Source organism: Alosa sapidissima, chromosome 8 (genome assembly GCF_018492685.1).
Source record: "Alosa sapidissima isolate fAloSap1 chromosome 8, fAloSap1.pri, whole genome shotgun sequence".
NCBI classification, from domain to species: domain Eukaryota; kingdom Metazoa; phylum Chordata; class Actinopteri; order Clupeiformes; family Clupeidae; genus Alosa; species Alosa sapidissima.
Window position 1 is genome coordinate 26,775,843 of NC_055964.1, and position 15,726 is coordinate 26,791,568.

A 15,726-nucleotide genomic window follows, 5' to 3' on the forward strand; every position below is an offset into this window, starting at 1 on the left:
ATGAGTTTTAAAGGTGGAATTACTGACATGCCCAATCACAGCACACCCAGCCTTTCTTCTCCCCATATTGTAGGTCAGTTTTAGATGAATGAGCAAACAGAGGATTCAATGAGTTGTCCTTTCCTCACAAAAAAGTGTTTATTAGAAAATGACAAACCTTATAATGGGGCCTTGTTTGCATGTGTTCCAGTCATAGTAATAAAATGATAATCATCTGACAATTGAAACAACTCAAGACGAAAAATTTCAGAGCCACAAACCCAGACTACATAAGTCTACCATTCACTCACAACTGCATATAATGACAGAATGTATACACATTTTACAACAACAAGCGGACAGTGTACTATGAATAGCTTTCTGATAGACATTTACTGCCAAACACACAAGGATCACATTCGGTCATGAGACTTGTGTTGTCCCCATGGAGAATTCTATATTAATCCACCAAGCACAGGGCTAGTTCTGACTTTGAAGTAAATCCAATTTAAAGAAACATGCATTTAACGTCTGACTGAAGACATTTCTGTTAACTGGAGTCGTGATGCCCCTCTAATCACAGATTCTTACACTGCCGTCTAAATCTCCAAAAGGGATCATTTAAGCAAAACTCTCCCCGTTTCAAGGTTCTTGTATCAAGAGGGCAAACTGTGAATAGTAAAGGCACGTTTGTCTACATCTGATGCTCATGGAAGACAGATGCTCTGAAGTGCACTTGAAATCGGGCACATTACTGAAACTGTACAAAATGACTACATACTACAACAGAGGCCACATCAAAAAAAAAGTAAGCATACTTAAGATAATGCTAACAATAAAGATATCATTTTCAAATAATAAAAACAGGTGTGACTGGTGAAGCAAAGTAGGCATAAGCTACTGAAAACACTGCAAAACTGATTGATACAACCCATATAAGTGAAACTGCTGTGTTCCGCATTTTGATGTAGCTGCATCATTGGCGATTTACTGATAAAGAGATTATTCATGTAATGTAAATACTCACTTTGGTACACAAAACAATAAAATATGAACAAAAAGATAAGAAGAAACTCACAGGAAGTTCTGAAAATGTCCCAAACCCAGAGCAGGTTATAAGTCAGAAAACTACACGTCATGTCTAAAGATGAGGTAATAAGAGAGGTCCACAACTTGAGAGTTCAATCAACATCCAGTGTTCTGACAGGAGTGGCCCGAAATTAGGATGATCAGATGGACTGATTAATAATCCACTTGACAAATGTGGTGAACACTGGCGAAGTTATAATCACAGATTATCAGTCCACAAAGGAAACAGAGACATTTAGTGGAAGGAGAAAATCATACATGGTTAGTGACAGGATACAAAACTTCTTTTGTTAAAAGGAAAAGGCAGTGTTTTGCCTAAGCCTTGATAAGGTCATAGACGTAGATGTGGAAGTCATCCTCAAACTTGATGAAGTACACAGAGGGCTTGGCCTCCACCTGCTGGATGACCAGGCCGATTCGCTTGCCCCCTTCCTCCCGACTGTACTCCACGTGTTTGCCCACTAGGCTGTCCACGACCTCACCTGGCTCCGGCTCCTCTTGGGCCGACTCCTCTGCGGGGAAACACAACACAACACAAAGCTCACCTTCAGCCACAAGAGGGCATGACTCAAAACAATATCTCCTACAATGCAATTTGGCACTTGCTACACCCGCTTGCAATCTAGGCAGTGCTTCAAACCACTGGTTATTCAGGGAACTTCATAACTGTAATAACTACACTACTGAAACATGCAGGGACAACTGCCTTTTCATCAGCAACTACAATGATGCTATCCAAACACTGAAGTGTTTATTAGTAACTCTTCCAGTGTTGGACAACACAGTGTTCAGACAGTCAAACAGTATGGAAATTACATGGTGCTTCTAACTGCTCTCAACAAAAAAAAAAAGAAATTACTCAAAATTAAATTAGCCAAAACAATGTACATACACATTATATTTAGAGCTGACTTAAGTGAAATACTGTACTGTGCATCTTCACTCTAGTTGAATTGTTACGTCAGCATTTGACAAAATGTTGTGATGCTAGTCAATATTCTGTTTTTAAATTCTAAGTGGAGAGATAGAGTGACAGCGAGATAGATAGATAGATACTTTATTGATCCCCAAGGGGAAATTCAAGGTCTCAGTAGCATACAGACATCACACACAACATGCACTTACAGCAGAAAAATATAAGTATATACATATAAAAAAACACCAGTGAACAATGAAGACAGTAGAGATAAAAAAAAATCTAAATATACTAAATCAAATATCCACATAGTGTGCTTAAGGATGAATAAGCAAGAGGCGCTTGCAGTGACGGCAGGGACTGAGCCTGTGATTCTGTATGCATGGTAAGGTGCTCTATGAGAAAGTGTCATGGTGATGGTGCAAATAAGTAAATCCAACAGTGCAACAGTGCAAGAATAAAGTCTAGAGACCACCATCAAATAAATGTGGACATAAGAGAATAATGTAGACAAAGTAATATAAAAAACTATAGCAGTGCAAGAATAGGTTGAAGTAATAGGGTTACAGCCATTGGTCAAGTATTAAGTAGGGCCACAATCCAGGCTGTGGGAGGGAGGGAGGGGTTGTGCATGTGCTAATATAGCAGTAAACAGTGTAGCAGTAAAAACAGTAGGCCAGTGGACAGTCAGTAGTACACAAACATGGAAAAGGTGGAGAGGCAGACAGACTATGCAGAGAAGTCCATCTCCTCTTCCCTTTATGTCTGTTTATGTCCTATATGACATGATCATTGGTCCAAGCTGCCAGGGTAAAAAGTTCCCTCCCACGTCTGTCAACTTCGGTTTCAAACAAGTTCGTAGGGATTTATTTGCGTCAATAAACTAGAAGGTGGTAACGAAAATTGAAATCTGCTTTTGATAGCCTACCGGTGCCGCTCCACAAAACAAAAAAATATCTTAATTTGCTGTCTACATTATTGTCAGTGTTGGGGGTAACGCAACTACGCAAATCAAAACAGTGTCTTGTGTGATAATTGTTCACACAAATAACTGTTCAGAATTAATCTGTAGCCTTGGGTAGGCTTCTGCAGAAAACAATGTTGTTGGCGATTTAATACTATCTGGCGACGTTTTTAACAGGCTACGCAATAGAGGCTTAGACAACTATGACCCACGTTTTGGTTTCGTAAATTAATTTGCCCTACTTCTTGACTGCAATGTAGTCAATTGACTGCTTGATGTCATTTTTATTTTTCTGTACAATAAACAAATACATCTGCTTTATGCCGCAGAATTACATTCATATTTGGCCGACTTCTGCAGACTCGCAAAAAAACACTGCCACTTTCCTCCCCATAGTCCACTGATCACACATCAGACATCAGGGGTGCGTTTCCCAAAAGCTAACTACGCTTAACCCAGATTCGAACTCTTGGACAGGGGAATGATAACTGCTGCGTAACGGCGGCTGTCATCAGCCGGCCTTAACGCACTGCGCCACAGAATTGACGGCGTGGGTGAATAGGGGATAAATAACAATAGAGTACACAACTGTTTCACCAGCACATTTAAATGACACGTGTTAAATGTTAATTCAAAGCAGTGGTTAATTTACAAGGTCAGTCTATATGAACCAATGAATTAACTTGATGACCCTGAGAAAAACATATTTCACAGATTAAACTAAGGTAGTCCATCATTAAGTCTCTGTTACTGTATGTGCAGGTGTGCCCGTCACGTGCTACTAAACGTCATTAACCACCTTAGTCCAGACTACTGAAGTTTGGAAACTATCATTACAACTTACATGTTGGTTAGTTGAACGATGCATCGTACCACGTTAGTAAAAAGCTAACCTCCGTAGTTGTACGGGAAACGCACCCCTGTTTATTTTATTTTATGAAGCCTATAGGCTACAGTAGATCACCTGCCACATTCTCACTTGCAATAGAAAGATGCAATAGCCATTGGTCAAGTATTGAGCATAAACCCATTAAGATGGGTGTGGTATCTGTGGTATCGGGGGCAGGAGGATTACTGTTAGCGCAGGCTTTATATAAAATTCTTCAACAGAAGGCCTGCCTCGAATGCAGGCTTGCCCAAAATAAAGGCCTGTGGTTTGCGCAGCCTACAGTAAGTAGGTTAAATAACAGACCCGCCACAATGTGCGGTATGATGATTTTTTACGATCAAGATGTTTTTGGTGCCCTACGCGCACTGCATGTTCTTAAATAACAATGATCATCAGTAACCTAATATTCGACCATTATTTTGTGTAAATTGGCTATGCATTGGGTTAGACACCAGGGGCCATATTCACAAAGCCTTTTATCTTACCACTAGGAGTAGGCTACTCCTAAATAGCAATAACATTTTTTAGCTAGGAGTTTCTCTTATTAAGTTATTCACAAAGCCTTTCAGACCTACTCTTAGTAAGGAAAAATGACAACTCCTGAACAGATTCTGGAGCGGAGCGCTCTAGAATCTTTGACTAAGAGTAAGTGAGTCTTCGTTGCTATGGAAGACGTTATTACTCATGCACGAGCTTGACTGAAGTGACCACCTTGATTGGCTGATGATTGTAACGCAGGAATGATTTCAAACACCTCCCTTACGATGATGAGTGGCAGGTGACAGGTCTGAGAATGCGTGCGCTACACAAGGACAGAAGATGATGAATAACTGAATAAAACGGCCTAGCCTAAATGAATCAAGAGTAAGGCTAAACAAATAGCCTAGTAGCCTAATGAAACATACGGATTGATGTAGTATCTTTGTAACATTACTAAATTAATCTGTTACTATGCCTAGGGCCTATGCCTACGTTTGCAAAAGAGAACATTTTAATTTGATTCACAATAATGTTACATTTAATTTACATGTTGACAATGAGTAGCTTAGTTTTGGTTGTTGTTGGTGGCGTTATTGCATGTTAGTTATGCCTACAATGCAAAATTGCTTCCTCACGATTGGAAGCTCCTGTAGCCGCATAGGATTTCAAAACATGGCGAAATGCCACAAAACCGGTTTGTGAATAGGTCTGTGAGTTAGGAGTCCTCTCGACTTATTTTAAGCTGTCACAGAGGTGGGAAGGTGTGATTTGTTGGGGGCAGGGCCGGATTAACTGGGCACAAATGTCTGATTGCCCCCCCTGCCCCCCAGCGAAGGTGAATCGGGCGGTCAGTTAATAGGCCTATACCGTGAAGATTTTTCTTGCCAAGCCTCACCAAGTAGCCTATTTTACAACTAACATTACATTTAATTAAACTGCCTATAGGCTATGCCGAAATAGTTTTCAACATTTTGAGTATTAGTGTCGGGTGAATTAGGAAATGTTCTCAAAGTAGCCTTATGGCTGAAAGCCCCCCCCCGTCAAGCAATATAACCATACAAACGCGCGGCCTGCACTCATTGGCACAAAATGAGTAATTTCGGCTTTGTCGGAACTGAAGAGCTGTGGACGGCACGGCAGGGCATGCCCAATGAAAATAAATTAACGCAACGCAACACAACACAGACCCCGCTTCTCTCGCGTCAGTCACTGAAATGAACGCAACACAGAACCCGCTTCTCTCGCGGCAGTCACTGACAGTAGCCTAGAATAAATGCATGGGGAAAAACACTTCCCCATGACAAAGACATCGTAAAACACTGAAAGTTAATATTTTGTCACTAGCAACATATATCTGTCCTTTGTCGAAAGCACTTGCATGTATAGCTCTGAACAAAACCGTTCAAGAGTTATTTAAGGGGGACAAATGAAACATCCTACAGCTTAAATTATGTAAACTTCCCACGACTTCAATATTTGACAACCTATCATGAATGGTACTTCAAGTATGTGTTATTTTAGATAGATTGCTGCTGGGCTATATGTCTTGGTTCATGTCTGTTAACAACTCATTGCCGTCCTCGCGGTTGCATCCATCCGCCCTTCTATGAAATGAAAAAGACATAGGCCAGCTTGCAGGTAGCCTATGATTTCATTGCTGAGTTTGCGGCAAAAAGCAAGATGATGTTTTTTTCTGAGTCAGGATATGGCGAGTCAATGTCATTTATTTGTCCAATGGTAGCCTACAGACCAGTGTCCATAGTGCACAATGTATCAATAGTTTGAATGTCATGTGTGTTTCAACTCATTGACAAATAGCGTTCAGCATGATTCATGCCCAATTAATTCCCCCTGTTATAGTGTTCGCCTTTGTAGTTTGGTTTCGTGATAGCCTATGATAAACGGCTTATGGCCAAATATGTGACTCAGCTAATATTATAGGCTATGAAATTTCACTTAAAGACAAGCTGGTGTAGCCTTTAGCCTAGGCCTACTATTAAAATGCACCGTCAATAGGCTATCGCATGATTTCATGCAAGAAAAGAGTGAAAAGGGCCTTGCACCTGTCAAGTTCGCACAGGGCCTCGCACCCCCTTGCGACGGCCCTGCAGCTCCTCCTAAGACGGGGAAAAAAGTTAAAATACAGTACGTGATAAACCCGGAAAAAGTTGACAGGTAGGCTATGTTTCGGTCCCGGTGATTATTTATGAAACTGTGCAAACGACAGCCTTTTCAAGGCATTTTAAGAAAGGAGTGGTAGCATGCAAGCTCCCAAATTGACCCAGTAGCCTACAGAAGGCATCAATAAATTGAAGGGGAGGGTCATGCGTTTTTTCATAATCACTTTGGAGGGTTATAGAAAAATGTCTTGCTGGCGAGGGAGGGTCACGTCTTTTTGGACTAATGCTCCCAAAACTCCTCCAGTAGCCCCTTAAATAAATAACGAATAGTGTAATTAAGTAAACTTGTGACCATCAAAAATTGTTTATCGCCTGTAACTCTGTGATAACAGGACGTAACAGGAAGGCATTTGGCTGAGCAACGGAGGTTAATATGCTCTATATTTTGTCCAAATGATGTCTGTCTATCATCGTTGCACTCGGAGAAAACCAGAATGTTTAATTTGTCCTGCGTTTCTTCTACGGCTGCAAACGGGATTCACTCGCAGTTAACCAAATATTTCTTTATTAGGGCAGGGCAGGCATATTTCTGGCTATTAAATTATTTCTAAACCAGTCTGCTAAAGTCTGTAGTGAAGTCTGTGTAGGGTTTTCCAGGCTCCATTTCTTTTTACGAGACACCCTGCTCACTTGAGACAGCTGCCTGTTGTTTGGGTTGTTGCAGCGTCGTTGCAGCGTTGCAAACGGTGTGCACTACCACCACCATCCGCTGGACTGAGGTGTAATGGCAAGTGTACCCCTTAGACCCGTTCTGGCCGCCGGGTGAATAAGGCGAATTAATGTATCCTTTTATACTGATCTCTGTTCAAAATGGTGACTATGTGACATAAGCATATTGCCAGGGAGACTGTTGTTGTTTAAAGGCAACATAGGTCCATCATGCCCCACTCACCTGGAATAAACCGGAGGTCCCCTGATTTGAGGTCATCAAAAAGCTGGTACATATATAGAACAGGGTCCTTCTCATAGGTGATGAAGAACCAGGGGGTCATGATAGGAGCTCGGGCGAGCACCATCCCCCTCCATTCATCCTTGGAGCCATCTTCATTCTCAAACTTGTGCTGCACAGCCCGGCCCAGCATGGACCTTGCCTGCTTGTTGTCTATCGCCCGGTAAGAGTCTGCAACACATCAGGGAGCAAAGAGCTGCAGTTGAGGTACTGGTCTGTACATGACATATTAGCCAATACATGGAGGTAAGATATAAACTCTTCAACATATAAGGAGAATGTTTTGAGATTGTTTCAGGTAGTCTCAGACACAGGTATAGGTCCACACATGGCTATATTCTTTATAGGGGTGTCACAATTTTGATTCAAAGTCAAAATCCATCGAAATTATATCTTAATCTCGAACTTCAAACTCAAAGGTAGAATCGACTATGTAGCCACACCCCCAATGTCACATCCAGCATGTATGCCAAGAGACGCAAAAACACACACACACACACACACACACACACACACACACACACACACATACACGTGTTAAACTGCGGCGTCAACACTCCTCCAACTTTAGGCAAAAAAAACATCAACCGACTGAATTCGAAGCCCCTCTTGCTATTCTGAAAGCACCGGTGTGGAAGTAGGTCAAAAGGCCAAAAAAGTAAACATAAGGAATGCATTAATAGTAATATAAAAAAAATATTGTGACCCATAAAATGATATTTGGAACTCAAGCAAATGCAAAAAAACACCCACTGCTATTCAACCAGTGTATACAGATCTAATAAACGTTAAGTACAAGTGAGCAATACTTACCAATGCGATTTGACACTATCTCCAGTTTCTGCACACGACCATCTTTCAGCAGCTCGATGCCATAGACACAGTCCACATTTTCATACTTGACCAGGTAGAGGGAGGGAAGGATGGTGACTTGGTCTAGTACGATGCCTTTCCAGCGGGAGATCTTTCCCGGGGCATCTCTCCAGCCATGTTGGATTTGACAGCCAACCAAGCTCTTAAGGGGGTCAACAACCGCACCAGGCCGGGCTGGGCCCTCATGTTCCCTTTACAAATAATAATAATAATAATAAAAATGTAATTAATGTATTTAATGATATCCTTGTCTTCAACATATTGCATTTAATTTCTTTCATTGTTGTCCTTATCAGGGTAACTCCTTTCCATTTGTCATACAACATGTCAATCAATGTACCACAACAATGACAACAGATTTATCAAAACTATCCTTTGTGGCACAGACAGCAGTTTTGCTGCAGAACTGGAGCTGTGATTTATTTGAAATGATTTGCTACTGAAACATAATGGATATTGCAAGATTTTGTCATTGTATGATATTGTCCACAAGCTGTTGGAATTCATTTGTTTTTGGGCTGCTTTAAATACTGTATGTGTGCATTAGTTTTGTAGTACAAGTACAATCTTGGTCCTTTTCACATAAGTGTGGTCTCTAAATTCTACTTGATTTTGACTGTTTTGGACAAGAGTGGCATGAGTCCGGTTCATAATTGTGGACATGGTAAATTTGGATTTGTTTACAAACCAGCAAACATAACCGCCGAAGAGCCACGTCGACTGACAAGGTAATATTACACGATTTCATACAAACAGTAGGCGATTGCACACTTGCCGTAAAGCAATTCCTGATTCTTCAGGTCAGGGAAGAGCAAGTTGCAGGTCGGTTCTGCAATTCTCCCTATTACAAGTTAGTTTACCATCAAAATGAATTTGAAGCGGTTATAATAAGATATTAAAGTAGCATAGGATGTGCTTAAATTCTTCTACCTTCTTTGGGTTATTAAGACTATATAATCATTAAATCATACAATATATTCAGCAATGTTAGTGTATGATTCACATTGCATACTTAGAAATCTTTGTGCATTTAAAAAAACAAAAAAACAATGTCCTATTTATTAATTTGTTTGACAACAAATGTTTCAACATCTAGACTACAGGCAGACTTAAAAGTGTGCATCCTTTAGTTAAAAGTATGGCAAGTCTAAGCTTAGATCATGATCATCTTTCAATGCCTGTAGACTGAATCAATAATCTCAATACTCTGATGGCTGTACTTTATTCTCGACAAGGCCAATTCCCCAATTAATAGACAGAGTCTTTTGGATGCATTTGCAAAGATAGAAATGAATCAGACTTACTTGAAAGAGTTCTTGCGCTTCATTCTTCCTGGAGTTAGACCATGACCTGTAATTACAAAGACATCTGCTTGCAAACACTACAACATCCAAGTCTGACATATTTGCTTAGTTTCTACAGACTTTAATCATATAAACCTTAATCACACCTTGAGATTGCATTTAGAAATCAGTGTAGTAGTACACCAAGCTTGAGCTTGGATCACCGCCCCAAAAAACACTGTCAACTATGTCAAAATGTACTATACAATTTCTAAATATAAATGACTAAGCGTATTACTTGACATATAAGGTTCTAGACAATGATCATTTTGAAAATAGTTGCACTCCCCTTTAAGCTGGGAAAAAAGGCTTTCAGCATATTCAATTGCTTGATTGTCTGACACCTCACCACTAGATGCCACTAAAAATGACACACTTCTACTTTATTGGTTCCCAGTTGAACAGTAGTGGGCAGGAGGGAAAATATCTTTGTTTTCATTGGCTTTCACAGTAATAAAGTAATATGTCCCAACAGCTAGCCAAAAAGCCCAACTATGGGTTGTTTTTTAGGAGGGCATTCTAAATTCGGCAAATCCCCACAAATTAATTTGTTTGCTACTTTAATACAGCTAACACTACACAAACTTGTTACAGCCTAGGCCTGTCATGTTTTCAGAATCATCATATTGAACATGCTCAAATTGACTGACAGTTAAACTAACAGTTACTATTGTCTCATTGCATTCCATTTTAATGACCAAGTGTCTGTCTGCTTCCAAGCAGCGTTTGAGGGAGACTTGGCTTGTTGCAATCTCGCAACAAACTAACGTTACAAGGCAATTTAGGGTAGGCCGTGAAAAAAGCGAACAAATACAAACTCAGAGGAAATAAATATATATATTGTCCTGACTAAAATTTCACCAACACCACCGAGAGAGAGCCAAGTTAGTTCTGTTCGAATGCAAACCCACACACTGATGTGATTTCAGAGGTGCTAAACTTCAAAGCCATATGTAACTAGAATCTAGGTCAAATAAATCTGTGGAAATCAACTACGCCCAATTTGTGCACAGAACAGAGAGTTAACGTTTAGTAGCATAATGTCAACAGCCACTTGTTAAAAATGACTTGCTTGTGAATCTTTGCTTGTGTTGAATAATAACATGGAAAAATAGCTGCAGAAGTCTCGTCTGACTGGTAACTACTTTGTCTGCTGATTATGTTGTGTGAGGAAAAAACGTTAGCTAAATGTGCACACAACAACGACATTGGTAAACCCAACATTTTCGGAGAGTTGCAGACGATAAGTCAGTAGGTGTGATCAAAAGCCATAGTAAGGGCATGGCGCTACAACGGCCATTCCTTCTCCTGCAACTCTAGCTACAAAAGACAAATCGGATGTACATAATGGTTGCAAAAGCCATGCGTGAAACAGTTCCTTACCAGACTGTTACTCGTTCGGAAGGCTAAGGTTTAACCGTGGCTTGCCAAAACCACAACCCTCCCCGGGGATTACGAAGAAGCAGTGGGAAATATCACAATCCTGATAAACTACAACCAATAGCTAGTTAGTAGTTTGTTAGCCAGCTAGCTTGTCTAACTAGTGATGGCTGAAGAGGAGATATACTTTGGTACGCATGCGCCACAAAAAGGCACCGGAGACGACTTGCCAGCCCCTCTGACCTTTTTGTGAATTACCATCACCACCTATTTTTTTTACTAACCCACCTATGTGCTAGAATCCAGATTTAGGTAATTTTGGCGGGTTTAAGTTTTAAGCACATATGCCTGAACTGAACACAAAACACAACACGTTGTACACGTTTGTATATTTACAGTTAATGGAAACTGTATTTCTCCTATGCACACAAAGGCTCATTTCGTAAATTGTGTTCACAAAATGTTAAAAACTATGATAATGAGTACTTCACCTTTGTGCAGACAGCCTAACCCATCCACCCGTAGGGCTAGGTGTAAAATATCAAAAGATGCTGATTGAAAAGCATGATTCTGCATGACACTGGGGGTCACAGTAAAACACAAACTAAATTATGCAGTTTTATCACACATTTCAACAAGCAGACTATAATGCAACTGAAGTCACAAGCTCTGAAGGAGCGTGTAGCTAGGATATATGCTTAAAGCAATGTCCATCAGAGCACTGACCATGAACTGGATGTAAAGGTGAAGTGCTCTCTAATTATGGGAATAGAATTGTCTCAAAGATTTGTACATACTCGAAAATATATGCACAAATATATGTGTAGCCTATTTGTAAATACACAAACACAAATACACAAACACACAAATGTGACATACAAATATATAAAGTAATTTGTACAAATATACGTGTATTTGTAAATATATTTTTGACATCTACAAATAAATATGTTTGGCTTTGTGTGTGGGAGGCTGCATTTGTTGATCGCATTTTGTGGATTTGTGGATGACGTAATTTTGAGACATTCCTATCGCACAGCGATCCACAAACAAAAAAAATACCCCTGAATTCAAGTCGCGCGTTCGAATTCACCCTCTACTGGACAACCAGTAGATGGCAGTGTTGTGCAACATGTCTGTTAGACAACAGTATGTGGTGTACTTGCTAAAATGTCCATGTAAGTTATACTATGTTGGCAAAACAAAACGTGAACTGAAAACTAGGATATGTCCTCCATACGGAAGCATGATGGGAAATCATCGGTGGCAAGACATTTTAACAGCGCTAAACATGATGTCAGAGAGTTACATTTCATGGGTATTGAGGTGCAAATAGAACTGTTAGCCTACAGAAACTGGGTATAACTTTATGCAAACATGCCTAATAATGTTGTTCTTGATGTCATGCTTTTCCTTCTTTGAAGTAGGCCTATATCAGTTTATGTTTATATTCTGAGAAATGTTTTTTGAAGAATGCTGTAATTGGGTTGCCTACATTTTGAGTTCCCCCTGTTGGAAAAAAAAGTGTGTATGTACAGGTCAAAGGTGAACACCCTAGGGAACACCACTATAGCCTACGCTGAAGAAGGGCGCACAGCCCAAAACGTCCATTGTTGGCGAAAAAAAGTTTGAAAGAGAACTGAGAGTGCTGTCCTTATAGGCTACTATTTTTACAGACATGCATTTTCTTTTGTTCTGGGGAACTCTTCCACTTTGTGAAGTCCATTATTTTGAGCATAACTTGTTGTTTGTAACCAATAACTGGGCATACACACAAGCATGTGCACGCACATACTCACAGAAAGACGTACCTTCACACACATTCACATGGATACACACAAAACACTGTTGAAACCTTGGTATGTGATGGGTATGTGATGATGTGGGGCTATTTTAATTCCAAAGGCCAAGGGAACTTGATCAGGATGCATATAGTATCCTGGATCCATGAAATAACTGGCCTTTATTTACGATACATTATTCATTAACAAAGAAAATTGGTGTCCTTAAAGGTTGGATATTTCCTAATTTTTTACTTAAAGCACTAAGATTAGATTAGATTCAACTTTATTGTCATTTAGCAGAGTACATGGTACAGAGCCAATGACATGCAGACATCCAACCAGGAGAGCAAAGAAGCCAAGTGCAGGTAGAGTATGGTTGTGTATACCAGTGGTTTTCAAAGTGGGGGCCGCGAGGGGGTGCCAGGGGGGCCTCAGCAAGTTGGAAAGAAAAATAAAAGCAACAAATAAATACATTTGAAAATGTTTAAATATACCCATTACTACGAGGGTTGTTATACAATGCCATTATAATAATTTGTTGCATATCTGAACATTATTTTCCATGATAATGACTGGGAATAATAGTAGAGTGATAGCTCTCATATAGCAGAAAGCCCCAAATGTAATTTTACACACTGTATGCTCCATCACAAAGTGCTTGTGGCTAAAATAATTATTAGGATTAGCTTAATGTATTTTTAAATTTGCCGTAGTATTGTCGATGGGTTTAATAACACATCAAGGAGTCCTTGGCCAGAACCTAGTGGTATTTGGGGGGCCTTGTCATGGAAAAGTTTGGGAACCCCTGGTGTATACAATAGGGATTAATAATGTAGGCTACAGTGTATAGTTGGATAAATACATGTTTTCCAGATAACATGTCTACAGGGATAAATAGAGTAGCCAGACGGGACTGAAAAGACCATGGTTTGGGTGGGTGGCATCCTTGACAATGGATTTGGCTTTGTTTTTTACAGCGTTTATGATATGTGTCGTGGATGGAGGGGAGTTGGTAGCCAATAGTCCTTTGGGCAGATTTCACAAGTCTTTGTAGTGCCTTGCTATCAGCAGAGTTGCAGTTGTCATACCATACAGAGATGCAGTTAGTGAGTAATAGAGTTGCAATTAGTGAGTAACAGAGATGCATTTAGTGAGTTAGATCAATTTCCAAAAGATGATTTTATATTCCTCTTTTTAGTGAACTTTAGCATGGGTTCAAAAACTTGAGCCTAACTGTATCTGTCTATATTGTTTAAATTGCATATCCATATTTATTCTGCTCTTATAATGATACTGTTAATATTCTTACTGTAAACCATACCACTTGCTTAACTGTATACTACTGTCTTCACTGCACTATGTCATACTGTTTATACTGCTACTTGTCTATACTGTTCACATTGCACTTTCCTGCACTTCTGGTTAGATACTAACTGCATTCCGTTGTCTCTTACTTGTACTCTGCACAATGACAATAAAGCTGAATCTAATTTAATAATCTAATGTAATGTGTGGTTTATGTGACTGATGTTTGAACGTTTGCTGAACATTGTGAGGGGTGGATTGTGTGTGTTGAAGAAGTGATTGAGATGCTATGGAAGGTGGTGTGTGTGTGGTTATTGAAGCTTGAGTGCAATATGGTCAATTTTGACCTGTAACCTGGTGAAATAGTGACTTGTCTTACTTGTAGCCACTGTGTATACTTGGGCAAGTAGGCTTCAGTCTGTGTTGTGCCTGCAGGTTGGTCCTGTTGTGAATTTTCTACCCCTAAAGCACTCTGAACCACCAAGAAGTCTAATGGGCAATCCAAAATTAAAATACCTACAACATTATCATTTGACCCGTCTACACCATGGAATACATACAGCGGGGAAAATAAGTATAGAACACTTCAACATTTTTTTCAGTATATACTTCCAGTGAGGCTATTCGCATTAAATTTTCACCAGACATTAGTATTAACTCTGATAATCTACCCATATAAAAAAATCCAAACATTAAAGTGCATAAGTAGAGTTATGTGTAATAAAGTGATAGTAAAGAGATAGTCTTTTAATATTGAAGATTCCAGGGATCCCTCTTCTGAATCTTGATCTTTAGTTAACTTCTAAAACTGTTCAATTGGATTTAAGTCAGGGCCTTGATTTCCTTTCTCCTGAAACCAATTGAGAGTTTCCTTTGCTGAATGCTTTGGATCATTGTCCTGCTGGAAGGTCTAGCCATGTCTCATACTCATCATCCTGGTGGATGGCAAGATTCTCCTGGGACAAAATGACTCCATTCATCATTCCTTCAACTGTATGAAGTCTGCCAGTACCATGAGATGAAAAACAGGGCATGATGCCTCCACCTCCAAACCTCACTGTTGGTAGGGTATTTTTAGGGTGATGCACAGTGCCATTTCTCCTCCAAACATGGTGTGTAGTATGACATCCAAAAAGGTCAGTTTTGACCAAAAGACATTCTCTCAGTATTTCATATAGGCTTGTCCAAATGTTTCAAAACTTTCAATGACCTTCGACATGTTTTTCTTCAGTAATAGAGTCAAGTGGGGTGAGTGTGCATATAGGCCATGGCGGTGGAGTGCATTGCTTATGATTTTCTCTGTAACAATTGTACCTGTTGCTCCAAGTCTTTCTGGAGCTTTCTCCGAGTGGTCCTTGGCTCTTGGGCTACTCTTCTGACTATCCTTCTGACTTCCTGGTCAGAAATCTGGCGAGGAGATCCTGTGCATGGCCGGTTGATGAATGATGCAGTGATGTTCCTTCCACTTGCAGATAATGGCTCCAATGCTTACTGGATGATTCTGAAGTTGAAATGCATCTGTAGTTCCATATGTTTTGCAACAATAAGGTGGCAAAGGTCTTGGGAGAGCTCTTTGCTTTTACCCATCCTGAAAT

At 40.0% G+C, this 15,726-nt stretch overlaps 1 protein-coding gene across 1 annotated transcript; it reads right to left on the bottom strand.

Moving 5' to 3' along the window:
- Positions 1–116: 116 nt before the first annotated feature.
- LOC121715679 (spindlin-W-like) lies at positions 117–11,225 on the bottom strand. The gene is made up of 5 exons (XM_042101564.1): positions 11,046–11,225; positions 9,624–9,669; positions 8,260–8,510; positions 7,390–7,617; positions 117–1,580 (listed from the first exon to the last, which is right to left on the bottom strand). The coding sequence occupies exons 2-5, from the start codon at positions 9,644–9,646 to the stop codon at positions 1,384–1,386; spliced, it is 699 nt and encodes a 232-aa protein (XP_041957498.1). The 5' UTR covers positions 9,647–9,669; positions 11,046–11,225; the 3' UTR covers positions 117–1,383.
- Positions 11,226–15,726: the final 4,501 nt, after the last annotated feature.